Here is a 15,933-nt window from a genome sequence, read left to right as displayed (position 1 = left end):
GGTGAGCTTGATCGGCCACGGAATTTCGCTGGCTTTCACGTTTTCTGGTTGAGTGCATTCGACCAGAAGCTCGCTCGGTGAGTGTGACAAGCGCTCTCGATCTACAAAGGGGTTTTGTGGCGGAAAACTAGCGTGAATGTGTTTTTTCTTGTTGAGTGTAGTTGAGGCTATCGTCTGGGCGTAAATGTCGGATTGACAATCATACATCCCACGTCCGGACGATGGTTTCTACGGCATGCACATGTTGTCCTTGGTAAACATACATTCACATCCAGACAACAGCTTTAGGTACCCATGACACGAATTTGACATTTTCGTCCGGATGACCGTTTCAACTACCCTCATATGTTAATTGATGAGGCATAATAGCCCCCTGTTCTGGGGCCTGTGATTCTTCAGCAGCAATGCCCCTCTAGACTGAGATGTGAATCTTCAAGCTAGTGAAACCCATCATCATTACGTGATGGTGATCTTCTGCATAATTCACTTATTGAAGGACATCAGCTTCATGCTAACTCACGGTAGTTTACTATATTCCACCCGCTGGCTGATAATGTACATGCGAAGCTGACATCGAAACAGACAGAAGGACCAGAGCGCAAGTAACATTTTGATTTCCTTGAGTTCCCGCGACAAGACGAGCTCATTGTCCCAACCTGGACTTTTCGGAGGCGGGATCCCATTTTAATTTTAAAGCCACGCTTCGCACTAAGGGAGAAGCCGCCGGAGACGTCTGTCACGAGCCAGCTGGCGTCAGCTGCACCAAGGTGACGAGCGTCGGGTCAGCTGGCCGGCGCTCTGAGGTGGTCCGGTGCGCTTGCGCGGAGGCAGCAGAGTGACACACTGTGGCACATGCTCGGACCTCTGAGTTCTTTGGGTATATTTACTGCCTGCGTCTTCCGGCTCTTTGGAGTTGACGGAAAACATCCTCTAGGGCATCCTCTGAGACCTGACATCATACCACAACTACTCTGGGTGCTCTTTCGGGGGCTCCTCATGACTGCCTGTCGCCAGTGGGCTCGGTGAGCTGATCTCAATGGTATAGCAACAATGGCTTGATGCTGGAGCGCATCATTATCTTTTGATGCTAAGCTTCATGGTTGAGGAACGATTTTGGGAAGGAAAATGCTGTGGTGTCGAAACAAGGTGATCGACCGGGAAAGGATGGCAACATAGCTCTTGCCCAAGGCAGAAGTAAAGAAATTCGACGTGGTTTTTCTTCATTGCTGATAATCAGCTTGAAATGGTTGCTTGGTGTGCAGAAAGGCAGCCGAGTGGGTTTTTAAGGTTGCGAGCTTCCCGTCCTACGCACCGTGCTTATGACCACAGCCCCGCCAGCTGACATACTTCAAAATTGTTGGCTAAACTAGTCTGCTGGCCCCGTAGCTTTGACTCTCGTCTTACGCCCTTCGACTCCTTATATTATCCGTATCTTCTTTGAAGGAAGGCTTCACTAAACAATCCTGCTCCACAGTACGCCACGCGAAATCCACAAGCAGTTGGGGAGGATAATCAGGAAGACTGCCCTTTTCCGTTTCCGCGGCGCATCAAGCTAGAAACGCAGATCCCCTCAAATCTTCAACACCGCATATCTAACAAATACGTAAACATCACTTATATATGAATCATATCATCATCTTCTTCATCGGTGATTTGCATCAGCATCACCAAGAATTGCTCAATACTTCAATATATCTCTTGTTGGAGACTTGAAACTTCTTAGTGAAGCAACATTTCTGTTTTCGAAAATGCATTATAGTAGGGCAACATCGCCATCTAGAATACTCCCAGTGATGTTCTCCCCTCCTGATGGCCCGGATATGGTGGGTAAACGGGGTCCTGGGATTCCCGGAAATTGATCCCCAAATCAGCCCGATGACTGTGTAGAAGGTCCTTCACCACTTCTGGTATCGGTAGGCCCGACGCCGACAGCGAGATCAAGTTCCCAGTGGTTTTTGCCAAGAGTGCCCGGAAAGAGTCTCAAGTAGAGCGCCGTCATTGGCAAATGGAAAGAACAAAAAAGCCGTGTATGCGATAAAGATGATCCCGGAAATGAGGGCCCAGGGGGAGAATTTGCGAATAAAATGCCTGATTCCTGTCGTGGACACTGCTAAAAATTCTCAATATGAGCAACAAGTCCAATGAAAGTGAGCAAATCACTTACATGGCTTATAGTCCGAGTCTAGGGAATGTTTGGACATATCAATGATGAATGGATTGTTGGACATGTAAGATGATGCTTCCACGGGAATTCTAGAGGGATTCGAGGTCAGAACATGGTCGTTAGCACTCATGGTGGCGGTTTGCGTGAAAGGTATGGGTAGTCGTGGCCGGTAGTATATATTCAATGCCTACTTGGGTACCGTTCCCACCTTTTCCTCCAGCCGACCCACGGTACGCAGTTGAACCAAGCGTCGGGACGTGAGTGTAGCCTTTACCATGCAAGATTTTGCAGATATATCCAGACCATGGAGTCGACGCCCCATAGAAGTAAGGTGCTATAATTTTTTCCCGTCGATTTTCGGAGAGACTGAAGCGGGATACGGTCATGGACTATACAGCAAATGCATGCATGCTACAGATGTATGCAGATATCGTCACCTTCGAAGCTCCTCTTGCACCTCGCATCCTGTCCGTGACTTCATGCGTGCGACAAGGCCACGTTTTCCTGAAGGTGCACCGGAATGTCGGTTTTAAGGCAGTGCAGCTCAACCATTGGTGCGGCTCAAGCACGATGACTGGTCCCAGAAGACCCTGCAAAAGTAAAAATTGACGCAGAACTGGATTTTCGAGCGGACATCGTCCCAACTCCTGTAAATGGTTGAGCTCATGTCCAGACGCATCGGCATCATGGATCAACGGTGCTATCGTCAACGTATCACACACGGATCGAAAGCGCACAACTCAGGTGCATGGTATTGGTAATCGAGTGAGTAACCAGACCCAAAATAAGCAGCGCTGTAGACGGTATCAGCTCCCAATCGGAGCAATGAGTGCGGGAATAATCTTGCAAATCCTGCAACGCTTCACAGACTTCGCGTCAGACCGGAGCATCAGAAGAGGCTGGCGGGTCGAGGTGCAGCAGCCTCAGCTTAAAAAGTGGGCGATGTCGCGTGCTGCACGGGCATTGCACTGCCTCGTGTCTCCCGCTTCCGCATGCCTGCAGGATAGATTGACTTCTTCTCCGAAGGGGAAATAGGACGCAAGTGTCGCGTGTTGAGATGTAAAGTACATACGTGCCGCTACGCTCTGCATGCACCGGCTCTCCTCCTTTCGTATCCATTTGCCTGGTTTCAAACTATCCGCACACACTATACGAACGTTGCTAAATATTAAACCCCGAGGAGGGTACGTATATTCGGACTTACGAGCGAATCACCAAAACGACACATCAGACAAGGGCGTCACATTCGGCGGCAAACAGTGTGGAGCGAGTACTGCATCAGGAATCTCTAGAGAAGGAACTGTATCGATGTCAACATTCCTCCTCTATTGCAAGTTCAAACAGATTGGGGAAAAGACGAGAAAAATCAACCGGTATTTATTCAGCAACAACAACTCTCACCACCTGGACCATCCATCAGTGCCTTTTCTACGACGAGGATGATGCTTTGGCTGCTCGTATGCGGAGTAAGAGCGGTGGGGTTGTAAGCGTTCGGGTTTGGTCTACAAGGTTGGTTTGCCTTCCCCTGCAGCAGCGGTAAAAGTGCGTACATTCCGAGAAAGCGATAATTGAAAGCGAACGGGAGGGCCGGGGAAGGCGGCGCTATCATCGGGTGCTGATCGTGATGGGAATATCGTCGGGCGTTTTGAAGAGCGAGGGGCTAACCGGAGAAAAGAATTCAACGCGGGTGAGTGGGTGATCCGAGTCGGTGGAGCTTGAATACGTGGGGCCAGAGTTGAGTGGGGAGAAGGCGCCGGGCGGAAGCGGCAGCTAGAAGACTGTGCAGGTGGCGGGAGAGGTACGGGTAGATGAGCAGAATTGATCTGTCTCCACTCGCTCACTGCACCGTTAGCGAGCAACGGGAATGTTTGCCACCGTGAACATCCAAACACCCTGTCGCCAGGCCACTTGATAAAAAAAAGGTTATCCAAGTGCATTGTTGGCTGGTATTTTGGGATAGCGCGTATACGAGCATCGGTGGTGGCTATGCTGACCACGCGGTTCCGAGTGAAGCCCCCTTTTGTTATCGCACGGAATGCTTTGAGAGAAGACTTCGGGTGTGGATTACGAGAGTCAAGATGCAGCGAGAATGGCTTGAGGGAAGGATTGGCAGTGAAGGAGGGTGGGTGGTGATTGCTAAGTGGAGCGGAGCCGCTCAATGGTTATTGTACGTATGCGTAGCTGATATTCCGGTTGAATGTGGACAATGTTTATGTTTTAGTGGACTTTCCTAAACAGGGCGAGGGGTGGATTCTGTGAGACCACATGCTCAGGACGGCGAATGGGTATGAGATGTTCATGAGATAGACATGCCAAGGACAATGAGACATTGGTGGAGAGATAGGCCAACAAGCCTACCGCAACGGCACAAAGTCTGTTGTACGAAGTAGCGTGACGGTGATCTCATAGTTCAAGATTCGACGAAACAAAACTGTAACCTTGGGATGCGTCTAGAATGGGGCCTGATTAGCCGCGAGTCGTGCAGTTAATTTGGGAAGCCGGGTTGAATGCAGCTGGACCCCGGGCGCTTTAATGTATAGATGCATAACCTCAAGGTTAGCAGAGAGCCAATGGGGCACGAATAGGTGGGGAATAGGTGGCTTGGCCCGTGATATTAGATGGCATTCTTCTCACAAAGCCTGGATGTTGGTGGTGGCTAGGGATGTTTCTGGACGCCTCAGCCGGGACAGCCGGTTTGAAACATGTTGATGGCTTGCATGGAGCTACCTGGTCACTTGCGTAGCTCAACGCATGTCGCACCCGCAACGGTACTGATCTCAGCTAGGTAGTTGGAGTCCATTAGAGTCACGATTCGAGCGATTGACGAGAGGTTTCTCATGCAAGTGGTATCGATAGACTTGGTCCTCCCACACTGAATCGGTAATCCGTCGTCGGCTGTTGGCTTCTCGATGAATGGCTGAAACTCGATGCACCTTGCCGCATGCGGCACGGACGCCAGCGGTTTTCTGCCATTCTTCCAAGTCCCGCACGCGACAGCGGCAGATGGGGCGCAGGTGCCGGGATATTTTTTTGGGCCAACAGGCGCAGTCAGCAGGAGTCAACACCAAAGATCGTGGAGCACGCAGGCAGCATGCAGCTCGGATTCGAGGGGGCGGGAGTGTCGGTGTGATTTCAGCGGTGGTTGCGCATTGGGAAACGCTGCTGTGCAACTGAGTTTCGCGCCGCCGACTGACTCAAGCCGCCGTTGGGCGCGGGGCGCTAAATTTGGGCGGCGCTTCTCCTTCGAGGTGCGTCGTTGCAACTTTATTGTGACAGTGTTGCACAACAGCTCGGGGGAGACAGGCGAGCCTGGAATGACGGTGGTAGGGAACCGTTGGCTGACAGCTGGCTGCTGGGGAGGTCAGCGGTGAGCGCGCTTAGAGCAGTATCGAGGCCGGAGTCGAGGGCGGCCTTCGGTCATGGAGAATTCGAGGGCGGTCTCGTGAGACGGAAAGTTGAAGCTGACGGGCCGTGTTTCCTGGGAAAATCGGGGAGTCCCAAGGCGGACTGGAACAAGTCCCGGCCTCGGCAAGGCGGCAAGGCGGCAGCGCGGCTGGATTGGGGATGTGTGCGAGACTGGGGTCGGTCGTGGAGGCGGGGACCGGCTGAATTGCGCCTGCCTCTCTCCACCTCCGCCCTCGCCGCTTCCTCAGCGAACGACCCGCCGCGCCGGCTCAATTCCTCTCGCTCCGTGCCTCAATCCCTCGTTTTCCGTGCAACCTGGAGCCAACCACCGCTCGCCTGACTGTGCTGCGCATTGCCTATTGCGCCGTCGCTACGGCGGGGTTTTGACTCGACACGAACCATCTTCGCCATTCGCAGCACACGGGCCGGCATTGCGCAAGCAGCCGGCGCATTGATTGAGCAGAAACGCTCGCGAAACCCGGGACCTGGGCCGGGTGATCCAAGCCATGTCCCTACACGAGCCTCCGTGTCCATCTCCGCAAGCCCGGAGCACCCCTGTCGCCCTAGGCAAGATGCGCCGCATGCGCCGCCAGCTTCCCTCCGCCATCAGGTCACACATGCAAATGGGATCGCGAGCAGGGTCTGCGGGAAGGCGCCTCTAGCTGCCGCCTAGACCTCAACTCTATGCAGCTGACGCTCCAATATTATATCTGCCCCGGCCCACCGCCAACGCCCGCGCGCACCACCACCTGCTGTCTGATCTTGATAGCATTCCTTTCTTTTTCGAGTCCATGTCAACTTATTGCTCGACTTCCCAAACGCTTCTGCTGCCAACATAACCCAACACCATGGCTCACCCTCGGGATTCGGCGCAGGACTACGGCTGGGGAACTGCTGTGTCACAGGAGGCCTACTGCTGGCACGACAAAGAGGATGAGCTGCAAACCGTTGCCGTCGCCAATGTCGCCTTCGCCTCTGCCGAAGCCCAGGCGAAAGTCTTTCCGTGGACGAAGCGCATGTTCCTCGTATGATCCCAGACACGATATCTATCTTTGGGTGACCTTCTCACCATCCGCGCAGCTCTACCTCTGTCTCCTCATTGCGACGGTCAACAGTGTGATCAACGGCTACGATGGCACCCTCATGTCCTCCATCAACTCGTACCCCCAGTATCGCGAATACTTTGGTTTCGATCCCGTCAACGGTACGCCAACTACCAGTCTAGCATATGCCATCTACCAGATCGGCAACCTCGTAGGGAGCTTCGCCGCCGGGCCCGCCGCCGACTGGCGCGGCCGCAGATGGGGCATGTTTTTCGGAGCCGCAATCATAGTCCTGGGAACATGCGTGCAAGCAACATCGACCAGCTTGGGTGCCTTCATGGGCGGCCGTTTTACCCTTGGCTTCGGAGTCTCCATTTGCGCCACAGCCGGCCCCGCTTACGCCAGTGAGATGGCACACCCAGCCTACAGAGGCATACTAACCGGCCTGTTCAACACGTTTTGGTACGTGGGTGCTATTCCCGGCACTTTCGTCCCGTATGCTACCAGTATGTTGGACGGCACCCGCGCTTGGCGCATCCCCACGTGGTTGCAGTTGATCTTTGCCGGAATCGTCCTCCTCGGCGCACCCTGGCTACCCGAGACTCCTCGGTGGTTGATCGCCAATGACAGGCACGAGGAGGCTTTGAACGTCATGGTACGTAGTGCATAGTTCGTGCATCAGAGCAGAGAGACTGACATTGGCGCAGGCCAAGTATCATGGAGAGGGAAACAGAGACTCTGCAATTGTCCAACTCGAGTACAAGGAGATGGTCGAGGACATTTCCATTACCGGTGCTGACAAGCGTTGGTGGGACTACCGCGAGCTCTTCAACACCCGCGAAACCCGCTACCGCACCTTCATCGTTGTTACCTTTGCCTTCTTTAGTCAAGTTCGTGCCCTTTTCCCAAGCATTCCCCCACCTAGCTGACTGATCCGTGTTCCAGTGGGTTGGCAACGGTCCCATTTCCTACTACTATCCCGCCGTCCTCCAAGGGGCCGGCATAACCAACAACCACACGCGGCTGCTCCTCAACGGCTTCCAGACCCTCGTTTCACTCACAGGCGCCCTGATCGGCGCTGCCTTCACCGACAAATGGGGCCGGCGCAAGCAACTCATGACCTCGACCTTCGTCATCGCCCTCATCTTCGTCGCCGTCACCGCCCTCAACGCGACCAATATCCTCACCGATCCAGAGACCGGCCTCCCCGTCACTGACGACAGCGGCACGCCCATTGCCATCTCCCAAGCGCGATCCAGGGGCGTCATTGCCGTGGTGTTCATTTTCGGCTTCGTGTACTCGGCAGGCTTCACGCCGCTGCAGGCACTGTACCCGGTCGAGTGTCTGCGGTATGAGAGCAGGGCGAAGGGAATGGCCACGTACAATTTCTTCGTCAATGTGGCTAACTTCTACAACGTGAGTTGCGCCTGCCTTACCACGCCGTCCTTTGTCCTTCCTTGATAGAAACTGACACATGACAGACCTTCGTCACTGGCATCGCCTTCACGCACCTCGCTTGGAAGTACTACTTCCTCTTCATCGCATGGGACAGCCTGCAGCTCATCATCATTTACTTCACCTACGTCGAGACCAAGCGCCGCACCCTTGAAGAACTTAGCGAAATCTTCAAATCCGCTCGTCCCGTCAAGACGAGTTTGGGGACCACGGTCGTCGTGGTCAGGGAGGGAAGGGGGGTGGAGGTCGTGGAAGAAGATGATCGGATGGCTGCAAAGGAGAATAAGGAGGTCAGGTGGAGTTGGGAGTAGACTCACCATCATGAGAGAAGAGGTGAGAGTGGTGTGAGGTAAGGACTACGTTCCCTCGACGTTTCTTTTGTTCTTTTTTTTTTTTGCAGATGATTTCTGTTGCTCTTTTGATACCTACGCTTTTAGGCATCGCTGGACGAAGGTTAGTGCGGAATGGCGTTTTTGATGGCTCACAGGCGTTCTCTTCTGGCTGGCACGGAATACCCCCTAAAGAACTCTACACCATATCTTCATCATTTGTTGTTTTGTTATACCATTTCGGTTTGAGATTGGGAGTTTTGGGCTTTGGCGTCTTCTCCGGAAAAGATTTGGGGTTTGGGGTTTCAAACGAAAACATGCACGATGGACGACGAGCTCCACGGCTGCCGGCATCTACTGGAGGGGAATCACGATGACGATGAATTATTTTACTTACGACGCAAATACTCTATACCCCCGGGGATCTCGGATGGTTGGATACCCCCATATCAAGGAAATAGGAAACAGGGTAGGAGGGAGGTTAATATCTTTAGTTTATGCGCATGTAGGGAGAGGAGGAGATGAAGTAGAGGTACGAATGAGAGATATCGCTCGACTTGTAATCTGTGCTGGTAAAAGTACTGTGCAAGTAGACCATTCCCACACGCGGCCACCAGTTTTCCACCGCTCGTCCTCTCTGTTGAGCGGGTTGAACTACCAATCCTCCATCTAGAGCACCCGGCATCCCAGTCTTTTGCCGAAGAGCCGTGCTGCATCAGCGCGTATGTGTCATTTCAGCCTGCGGCAAAAAAAAAAAAAGCGAACCACGAGCTGAACTTCTCTCTATCTCTGCACTGCCCTGATCTCCGGTCGTACGAACAGACACTTCCAGACCTGCGCCATTTCTTTTTTCCTTATTCATCTGTCGCCCCCAGGGAAATCCTGTAAAGACTTAGATTGCGTAATGTACTACCTACCTACTGCGCCCAACTGCTGCAGCTGCCCGTTGGAAACGTGGCGCTGCGTCCCTGCTGATTATTACCCCAATTCCTTGGAAATAGAGGCTTCGAGCTGCATACTGCATGGATGGGTAATGTAAAATGTAGGGATCCGGCCGGCCGAGAGCCCTGCATTGCGGCGCGCGGGCGGCTACTGCGCGGGCGCGGCACGCAGCCGTGTGTGTGTGTATGCGTGTGTACTGTAATGTATGTATGCGTTGGTATGGTGTGTGCGGTTCGGTCCATGGTACTGTACCCTCGACGTGCATATTTGTTGGACTTGGGATTGCTGACACCCGGTATGCAATGCGACACACCAACAATCCTTCCATTCCCAAAGGATAAACCGGCTAGGTGTAATTGATAAGAGAGATAGGGTGTGTGTGAGACGTCAGTTGGTTACGCAGGAAGTAACAGAGGGCAGGCAGGCAAAATAAGGTGAGACCTCTGCTGTCTTGATTCAGCCTGGTTCGTACTCGGTACCAGGACTGCTTGCGCGACGTTAGGATGACTTCTGCCTAGGGTGTTACGCGTTCTCAGTGGGAATGCTTTGGCGGAGTTAGCGGGTGGCGACGCGAGAATGATGGGGATGGCGGCGTTGGTTGCTGGGTAAGTTGGCCGTGGCTAGCGTTTATTTTTTTTTTATTCCCACCCTGATACTAGAGTGGCGGGAGAGCGGCCACTGAGTCCGAGGGTCAGGGTTTTCAGGTGGCGTAACAGTATGCTTGTTTTCTCTTGGAGCATGTGCTTGTCCGACTGGACGAACCCGGTGACACCTTGCAGCACTAGACGGGAGATGGACAGGTACTCTGACGATCTGGAAACAAAATTTTTTCTCTCTTCCCACCGGGTTGGGAACGATGGTCTAAGGAAACCCCTCACCCACCTTCTCGGTCAGGATACGCTACTGCGTGGCCAAACCTGACTGACAAATGCTCTAGCTGACGTGGGATTCTGAAGCGTTTCTTGGATGCTCTTATGCGCTCAATTTCCGCATTCGGCATGGTGCTGCGAGACGGTTGTGCTCCGACATTCCATCTTGGGTAAAGCGCTTTGCTTCTAACGGTTAGTCTGAACACTTCGGCTTTGTGCTTACTATCAATTACTCCTCGAGACATCCATCCTGCCGTGATCGCCACGGAACCAAGGAGAAGGGAGTGCAACGGGTCACTAAGCAGCGCGAGAGAAAAACAATAGTGAAGTTGGATGGTTATTATGAATTCGACGATGGTATAACAATCGTAAACAGCCTAGTCTAAAGTGCCTGTTGGGGGGTGTCGACAGTCTGTCCGTAATCCTACACCAGACTGAATAGCCAATAGAACCTGAGAGAAAAGGAAACGATGCAGTGTTGCAAGGGAATGTTCAACAAGAAAGGCTCGTTGACGAAAAAAAAAAGAAGAGAATCAAAAAACACGCTCAGCAATCATTTCAACCCATTACTATTCGCCACGCCCACCCAGCCATACTCCTTATCCTCAGTCTTCCAATAATCCTTGCCGTCAGGGAACTCGCCCTCGGCGCGCTTCTGCTGAAACAGCTCCTCAACGAGCTGTTTCCGCCTGTCCATGCCCTCGCGCACCGTCAGGCTGAACTCGAACGGCACGGGTTTCGCGATGAGCAAATGCGTGTAGTCGAGCGTCGGATCAACCTTCTTCGCCGCCTTCTTACCAGCCTCGACAGCAGCCGCGGCCGCGGCCGCCGTCTTCTGCTCCTGCTCCCACTGCTCGTGCGCCTCGGCGTCGGCGGTGCGGATGGGCCACGCGCCGGGCGCCTTGGTGTCGGTCGGGCTGGTGAGGATGGGGTGGGTTTCGGGGGCGGCCGCCGCAGCGGCGTACTCGGTCGAGGTGTTGACGATGGAGGCGTCGCCGGGCTTGACGGGCAGGGCGCCGCCGGAAGGCGAGCCGATGACGCTGTCGTTGCGGTCGCGCTCGATGCCGGTGCTGAGCTCCTCGGACGAGATGCTGGCCTTTTCGTTGAGGTACGCGCTGCCGATGGGGGACGAGGGGGTGGGTTCGTTGGTGGCGCCGTTCTTCTTGATGTCGAAGAGCCAGGCCAGCGCGCCGAGGCCAATGAGAAGATCCTCGTCGGCGACCTGCTGGCCCTGGCAGAGGCGGCGGCCGTAGCCGAACTGGGTGATGTTGATGATGCTTGGGTGCTCCGTCAGCGGCTCGCGGTAGACGGGCGACTCGGGGTCCAGCCAGCGCATGGGGTTGAAGGTGTCCGGGTCCGGGAAGAGCTCGGGGTCGCGGGCGATGCCCCTGTTTTGGGTGGTTAGCTGGTTGTTTTTTTGGGGGGAATTTGAGGACTGGGGCTGCCAGAAAACTTACCACTCGAGAGGGTGCATGACGCTGCCGGCGGGGATGTGGTAGCCCTTGTACTCGTCGTCCTGAATCAGGAAGTGCGGGATGCCAGTGGGGACCGGGGGGCGCCAGCGCATGACCTCGCGGATGAAGGCGCGCAGAACAGGCAGGTTGGGACGGTCCTCGGCACGCGGCAGACGGTCGCCACACACGCGGTCCAGTTCTTCGTGTAGGATGGGCAGATACTGCGGGTAGTGGCACATGGCGAGGCAGAAGGTCTGCATGGGAGCGGCGATGGTGAGGGCACCGGCGATGCCGTGCATACCTACGCAGAAAGCACCCTCGAGTTCGTAAGAGAAATCCCACTTGTTCCAGGTTCCGAGGAGGATCTTCATCCAGCTGGGGGCGGCGCGCTTCTCGGCGACGTCTTTCTTGACCTGGTTCTGCATGATTTCAAACCACCTGCGCTCGGTCCGCTGTCTCTTGCGCTCCCATGCCTTGACAGGGGAGATCCAGTCGGGCAAGCTCATGAGGAAGGGAAGCTTGTTGGCGAGGTGGCCGGTGGGAGAGACGGAGATCAGCAGTTCGCGAGCACGCTGCTTAAGCTCATCGCTGGCCTCAGCGTGGCCCCATGCCAGTCTACACGTAACGCGTGAGATGAAAGACTCGAGGGCGTGGTTGTACTTGTGCGGCTCGTCGATGAGCTCCTTCAGCAGGCGGATCGACTCAAGCTCGGGGTAGTGGTAGAAGGTGTTCTGCTTTGCTTCACGCATGATATATGTCGCAACCTTGCGCTGACGAGACCAGTGCGCTGTGGGACGTTAGCCAGTGCCCTATTGGAGAGAAGTGAATACCTACGGTTCTTGCTCATCAGCGGAAGGTATTCGGCGCTTGTGCGGTTGTCATGGAGAAGCGCGGGAATGTGAGGGCGATCGGAGTAGATGGCGGCCTTCTTTGAGAGAAGGTCGCGGGCAATCTCGTCGGTGGAAATCCAGACATGATTGCTGCCAGCCAGATTCACGTTGTAAATCGGGCCGTACTCCTTTGACCACTCGTAAAACTTGATATAACTGTTCTGCTCGGGGACGTCGGGGACGGAGCCGAGGACGGGGTAGCCTGTATCCCTTGTCAGCTATATGATTTTGTCAGTTAAAAGGGTGGCACCAACCTTTGGGACCGGGAAGGGGCTTCAAGCCCTTGGGTATCTTTTGTTTCGCAGGGAAAAAGACAGCTTTAATTAATGCAACCAGAGCGACAACGCCAATAGCAGCAGCCAGGGTGAGGAGAGCCATGCTGAAAGGGAAGGGTAGGCGTTCCGCCCAGAAGATGGTACAAAGTAAAGGCCAGTAAGGGCAGGGTCGGGGGTGTAACTAGGCGGCACAAGAAAGATGGAAGCGTAATGGATTATATGTCGATGGAGGCAAGCGGCATGTGACGCGCATGAATAAATATGGGAGCCGCTTGGGTGGTTCGGACATTCGGGAGACCCCAAGAGCTTGGGAGGATGCGGGCGCGCTCTTCTGACCAGTTCGGGGGCATGGCATGGATTTGTCTCGTCAAAGTCTCACCTTTTTCGGGGAAGCGCTACGGCCAGCAAGGCATACAGAGTGAACAGGGCCCAGCATGACTTCAGCTTAGAGCAGGCCCTCCGCCCCACGACCCGAAGTCCGGGCTCGTCGGTGACAGGCGGAGACTATCTCTGCTGAGTGAGAGGATCTGCAGGTGGAGCAGGGGTGCGCGCGCAAGACGGCGATCTGATGGTGGGACAACACAGACAGTTGTTTCACAGTCAGCGCTTGGAGCCGTCGCATGCCGCGATATGTGCAATTGGATTTGAAGTGCCGACATGCTAGTTTAGCGCTGGCAGACATGTGTCGAAGGCTGGCTGATGGTGTTGACGGCGAGGGCGCAACGAGGCGTACGAGGCGGCCGCCAATACTTGGCTCCTAGTTGGCGCCTCAGCCGTGGGAAAATTCATGGCAGGAGCGACACTGCGGTCGACGGCCGGCCCGCTAGCGAGTGGCGCTAGGCCCCCGTCGGACTAGCGTAGTGTGGAGAGCCGACAGTCCAACTCCGGCTGCCAACCTCACTCCATCCACCGCGACCCTCCCGCCGCTCGCCTCTCTCTCAACCAATCTTCGGCCGACGCCTCCCCGTTATTTCAGATTGGCTTTGAAGTTTGCTGCACCTATTCATAGCCACATTCGCTCTTTCGTCATCGCCGCCCCGAGAACTCGACACCCCCAGCTCGCCCTGCGAATTTCCACATGGCTCACTTGTCCCTGAATCCCTCGTGGCTTCATGCTATGGAACAGTGAAGCAACAACACTCTAATTCTCCTTTCCAACCGATCCACTCTCGTGCCTGCTGATCGCCACACGATCGGAGATGGGAACACCGCTCTACTGCATGAAGATCCTGCATCGCGACGTCCGACGATACACTTCGGCCGAGCTTGTTCGCTCCGTGGTAAATTTCGTGCTTCCTCTCATTGTGTTGGTGCGCGGGACCTAACCGAGCCCAACCTTCGCTACCAAACGGGAGCGTACATCTGCCCGTCCGCCACTCAACCCTCTCACACCCGCCCACTAGGTCCCCAAGGGGAAAAAAACCGCCCGCCCTATCGCTTAGCTTCCTGCGCAAAAACGTCACGCCACCGACTCGAAGCTTTGTGTCCAGTCCGGTACTCTAGCCGGCAAGGCTGAAATCAAGCCTCGAGCGATTAGGGCTTCCCGCCATTCCGCCATCTAGCAGGTGTGGCTGGTTGGGTGGCCAACGTCCGGATACACGTATCAAGGCCAAGGCTATCATCCTACGGGTCCCCTCAGTTTGAGTCAACCACTCATGCTTGCCTAACGAACCAGTCAAGTATATGCCTCCTGCCAACCGTCTGGCATAGACGACCGTCCATGCCACTTGTGATTTCTCGAGCCCAGACCCCTTGACAACCTTACAGTCGCTGGGTTAAAAGTGCAACCGGGGAGAGCCGACCCAGTCATGTCTTTGACTCTGAGACGGGGGGCCTCCTTGCATCAGATCCGCGCAAGAATAGACTGGGCCCGCTTTTTTAGCTCGACCGTGGTCCGCCTGGTGCCTAACGGGGGAATACCGACCGCCAGGTTCTTCCAGTCGATACAATCTGACCACGTGGGGCTGCTCCGAGAGTTGTCTCGTGAGATTCACGCCAGTTGTCAGGCACGTCAGCTTCTAGATCCGATACGCGTTTTATCTTGTCTGGAGGTTAGGTGAGAGCTCAACTCAGGATTCTGTTGCTTGCAAATGTCACTGCTCACTAGGCGCTGCATTCTACCTTTTGGTACTCGTTCTCCGCAACTACGCAATAGCGCAAATACGCAATTGCAGCCGGAGTATGCCGCTGGGCTCTAGAAGCGCCAGCGGATCGACGACGGAACCTAAATCTGCAAGGAATCCGCAAAAAGCTTGGCCGATCCTGAGCATGCCCCCGTCAATTCTCATTGTGATGCTTGGCGCCAACTCTCCGCGGTCGCGGGAAATGATAAAGCCCAGCATTGGCACAGTCGCGCGCTCAATAAGTTTCTCCCGCTTTCTTGGTCGCTCTCGCTGCCCCGCAAACTTCCCTCTCGGCATCTGGTCTCGATTCACGCACCCTTCGTACGACGTGCATGCCAGCGGAAAATCACTTGATTGGAGGCCGGAAAACTCAAGAAAGCCTCAAATGATCCCTCGTACCAGCGTTCAGGCTCTCCTATCGTTGGGCGGCTCGGAAGCGGTCGGTTGATCGATAGCCTGCGCACCGAAAGAAAGGGATATTTCCACTACTACCGTTATCATGATGACCCGGGCGCCTACTACTGCAATGCAAGATGTGCGAAACCGAAAAAACCTGCATAGCCTCCGACAAGTCTAGAGCCCCCGGATTGCCCGGCCGCTTTCCTTTTTTTTTCCACCCCCTCGATCCAGGAAAGTCACGGGCTCGGCTATACCGACCCGTCCGTCAGCATTTGCCAAAGATAAACCCCGAGCGGCAATCGCTGACGCATTTTCTATTTTGGCCCCCGTGTCTCACTCTATTTGGCGATCGTCAGGGCATCGCTGACTAAAAGCCCACGGTGGTGATTACATCACAATCTCGTGAGAGTGAGCATAGCCACGCCGCACCGCGCCGTGGTCGTCGTCGGTCCCAACCCTCTGGTTCCCATCTTCCAAAGGGTCGTAATAAGGTTGTGCTTTAGAGTTATCCCGTCCATCTTTTCTTTCGTTTTCGGCTTTTTCGTAATGCGGGGGCCGGGTGTTGCACGCGAGTATGTTACCTAC

The 15,933-nt window shown here is 54.7% G+C and overlaps 2 protein-coding genes across 2 annotated transcripts; one reads left to right on the top strand and one right to left on the bottom strand.

Annotated features, from left to right (window-relative positions):
• Positions 1-6,417: 6,417 nt before the first annotated feature.
• LTHEOB_2848 (MFS lactose permease) lies at positions 6,418-8,378 on the top strand (the record flags this gene model as incomplete). Its single annotated transcript, XM_035511705.1, has 5 exons — positions 6,418-6,594; positions 6,650-7,267; positions 7,320-7,502; positions 7,558-8,028; positions 8,094-8,378. The coding sequence occupies 5 exons, from the start codon at positions 6,418-6,420 to the stop codon at positions 8,376-8,378; spliced, it is 1,734 nt and encodes a 577-aa protein (XP_035363574.1).
• A 2,382-nt stretch (positions 8,379-10,760) lies between these two features.
• LTHEOB_2847 (Cytochrome p450) lies at positions 10,761-12,929 on the bottom strand (the record flags this gene model as incomplete). Its single annotated transcript, XM_035511704.1, has 4 exons — positions 10,761-11,595; positions 11,665-12,448; positions 12,496-12,753; positions 12,806-12,929. The coding sequence occupies 4 exons, from the start codon at positions 12,927-12,929 to the stop codon at positions 10,761-10,763; spliced, it is 2,001 nt and encodes a 666-aa protein (XP_035363573.1).
• Positions 12,930-15,933: the final 3,004 nt, after the last annotated feature.

This window comes from Lasiodiplodia theobromae (genome assembly GCF_012971845.1).
Source record: "Lasiodiplodia theobromae strain AM2As chromosome Unknown scaffold_7, whole genome shotgun sequence".
Taxonomy (NCBI): domain Eukaryota; kingdom Fungi; phylum Ascomycota; class Dothideomycetes; order Botryosphaeriales; family Botryosphaeriaceae; genus Lasiodiplodia; species Lasiodiplodia theobromae.
Note: the sequence above shows the minus strand (reverse complement) of the source record. Positions and strands in the feature narration are given on the sequence as shown.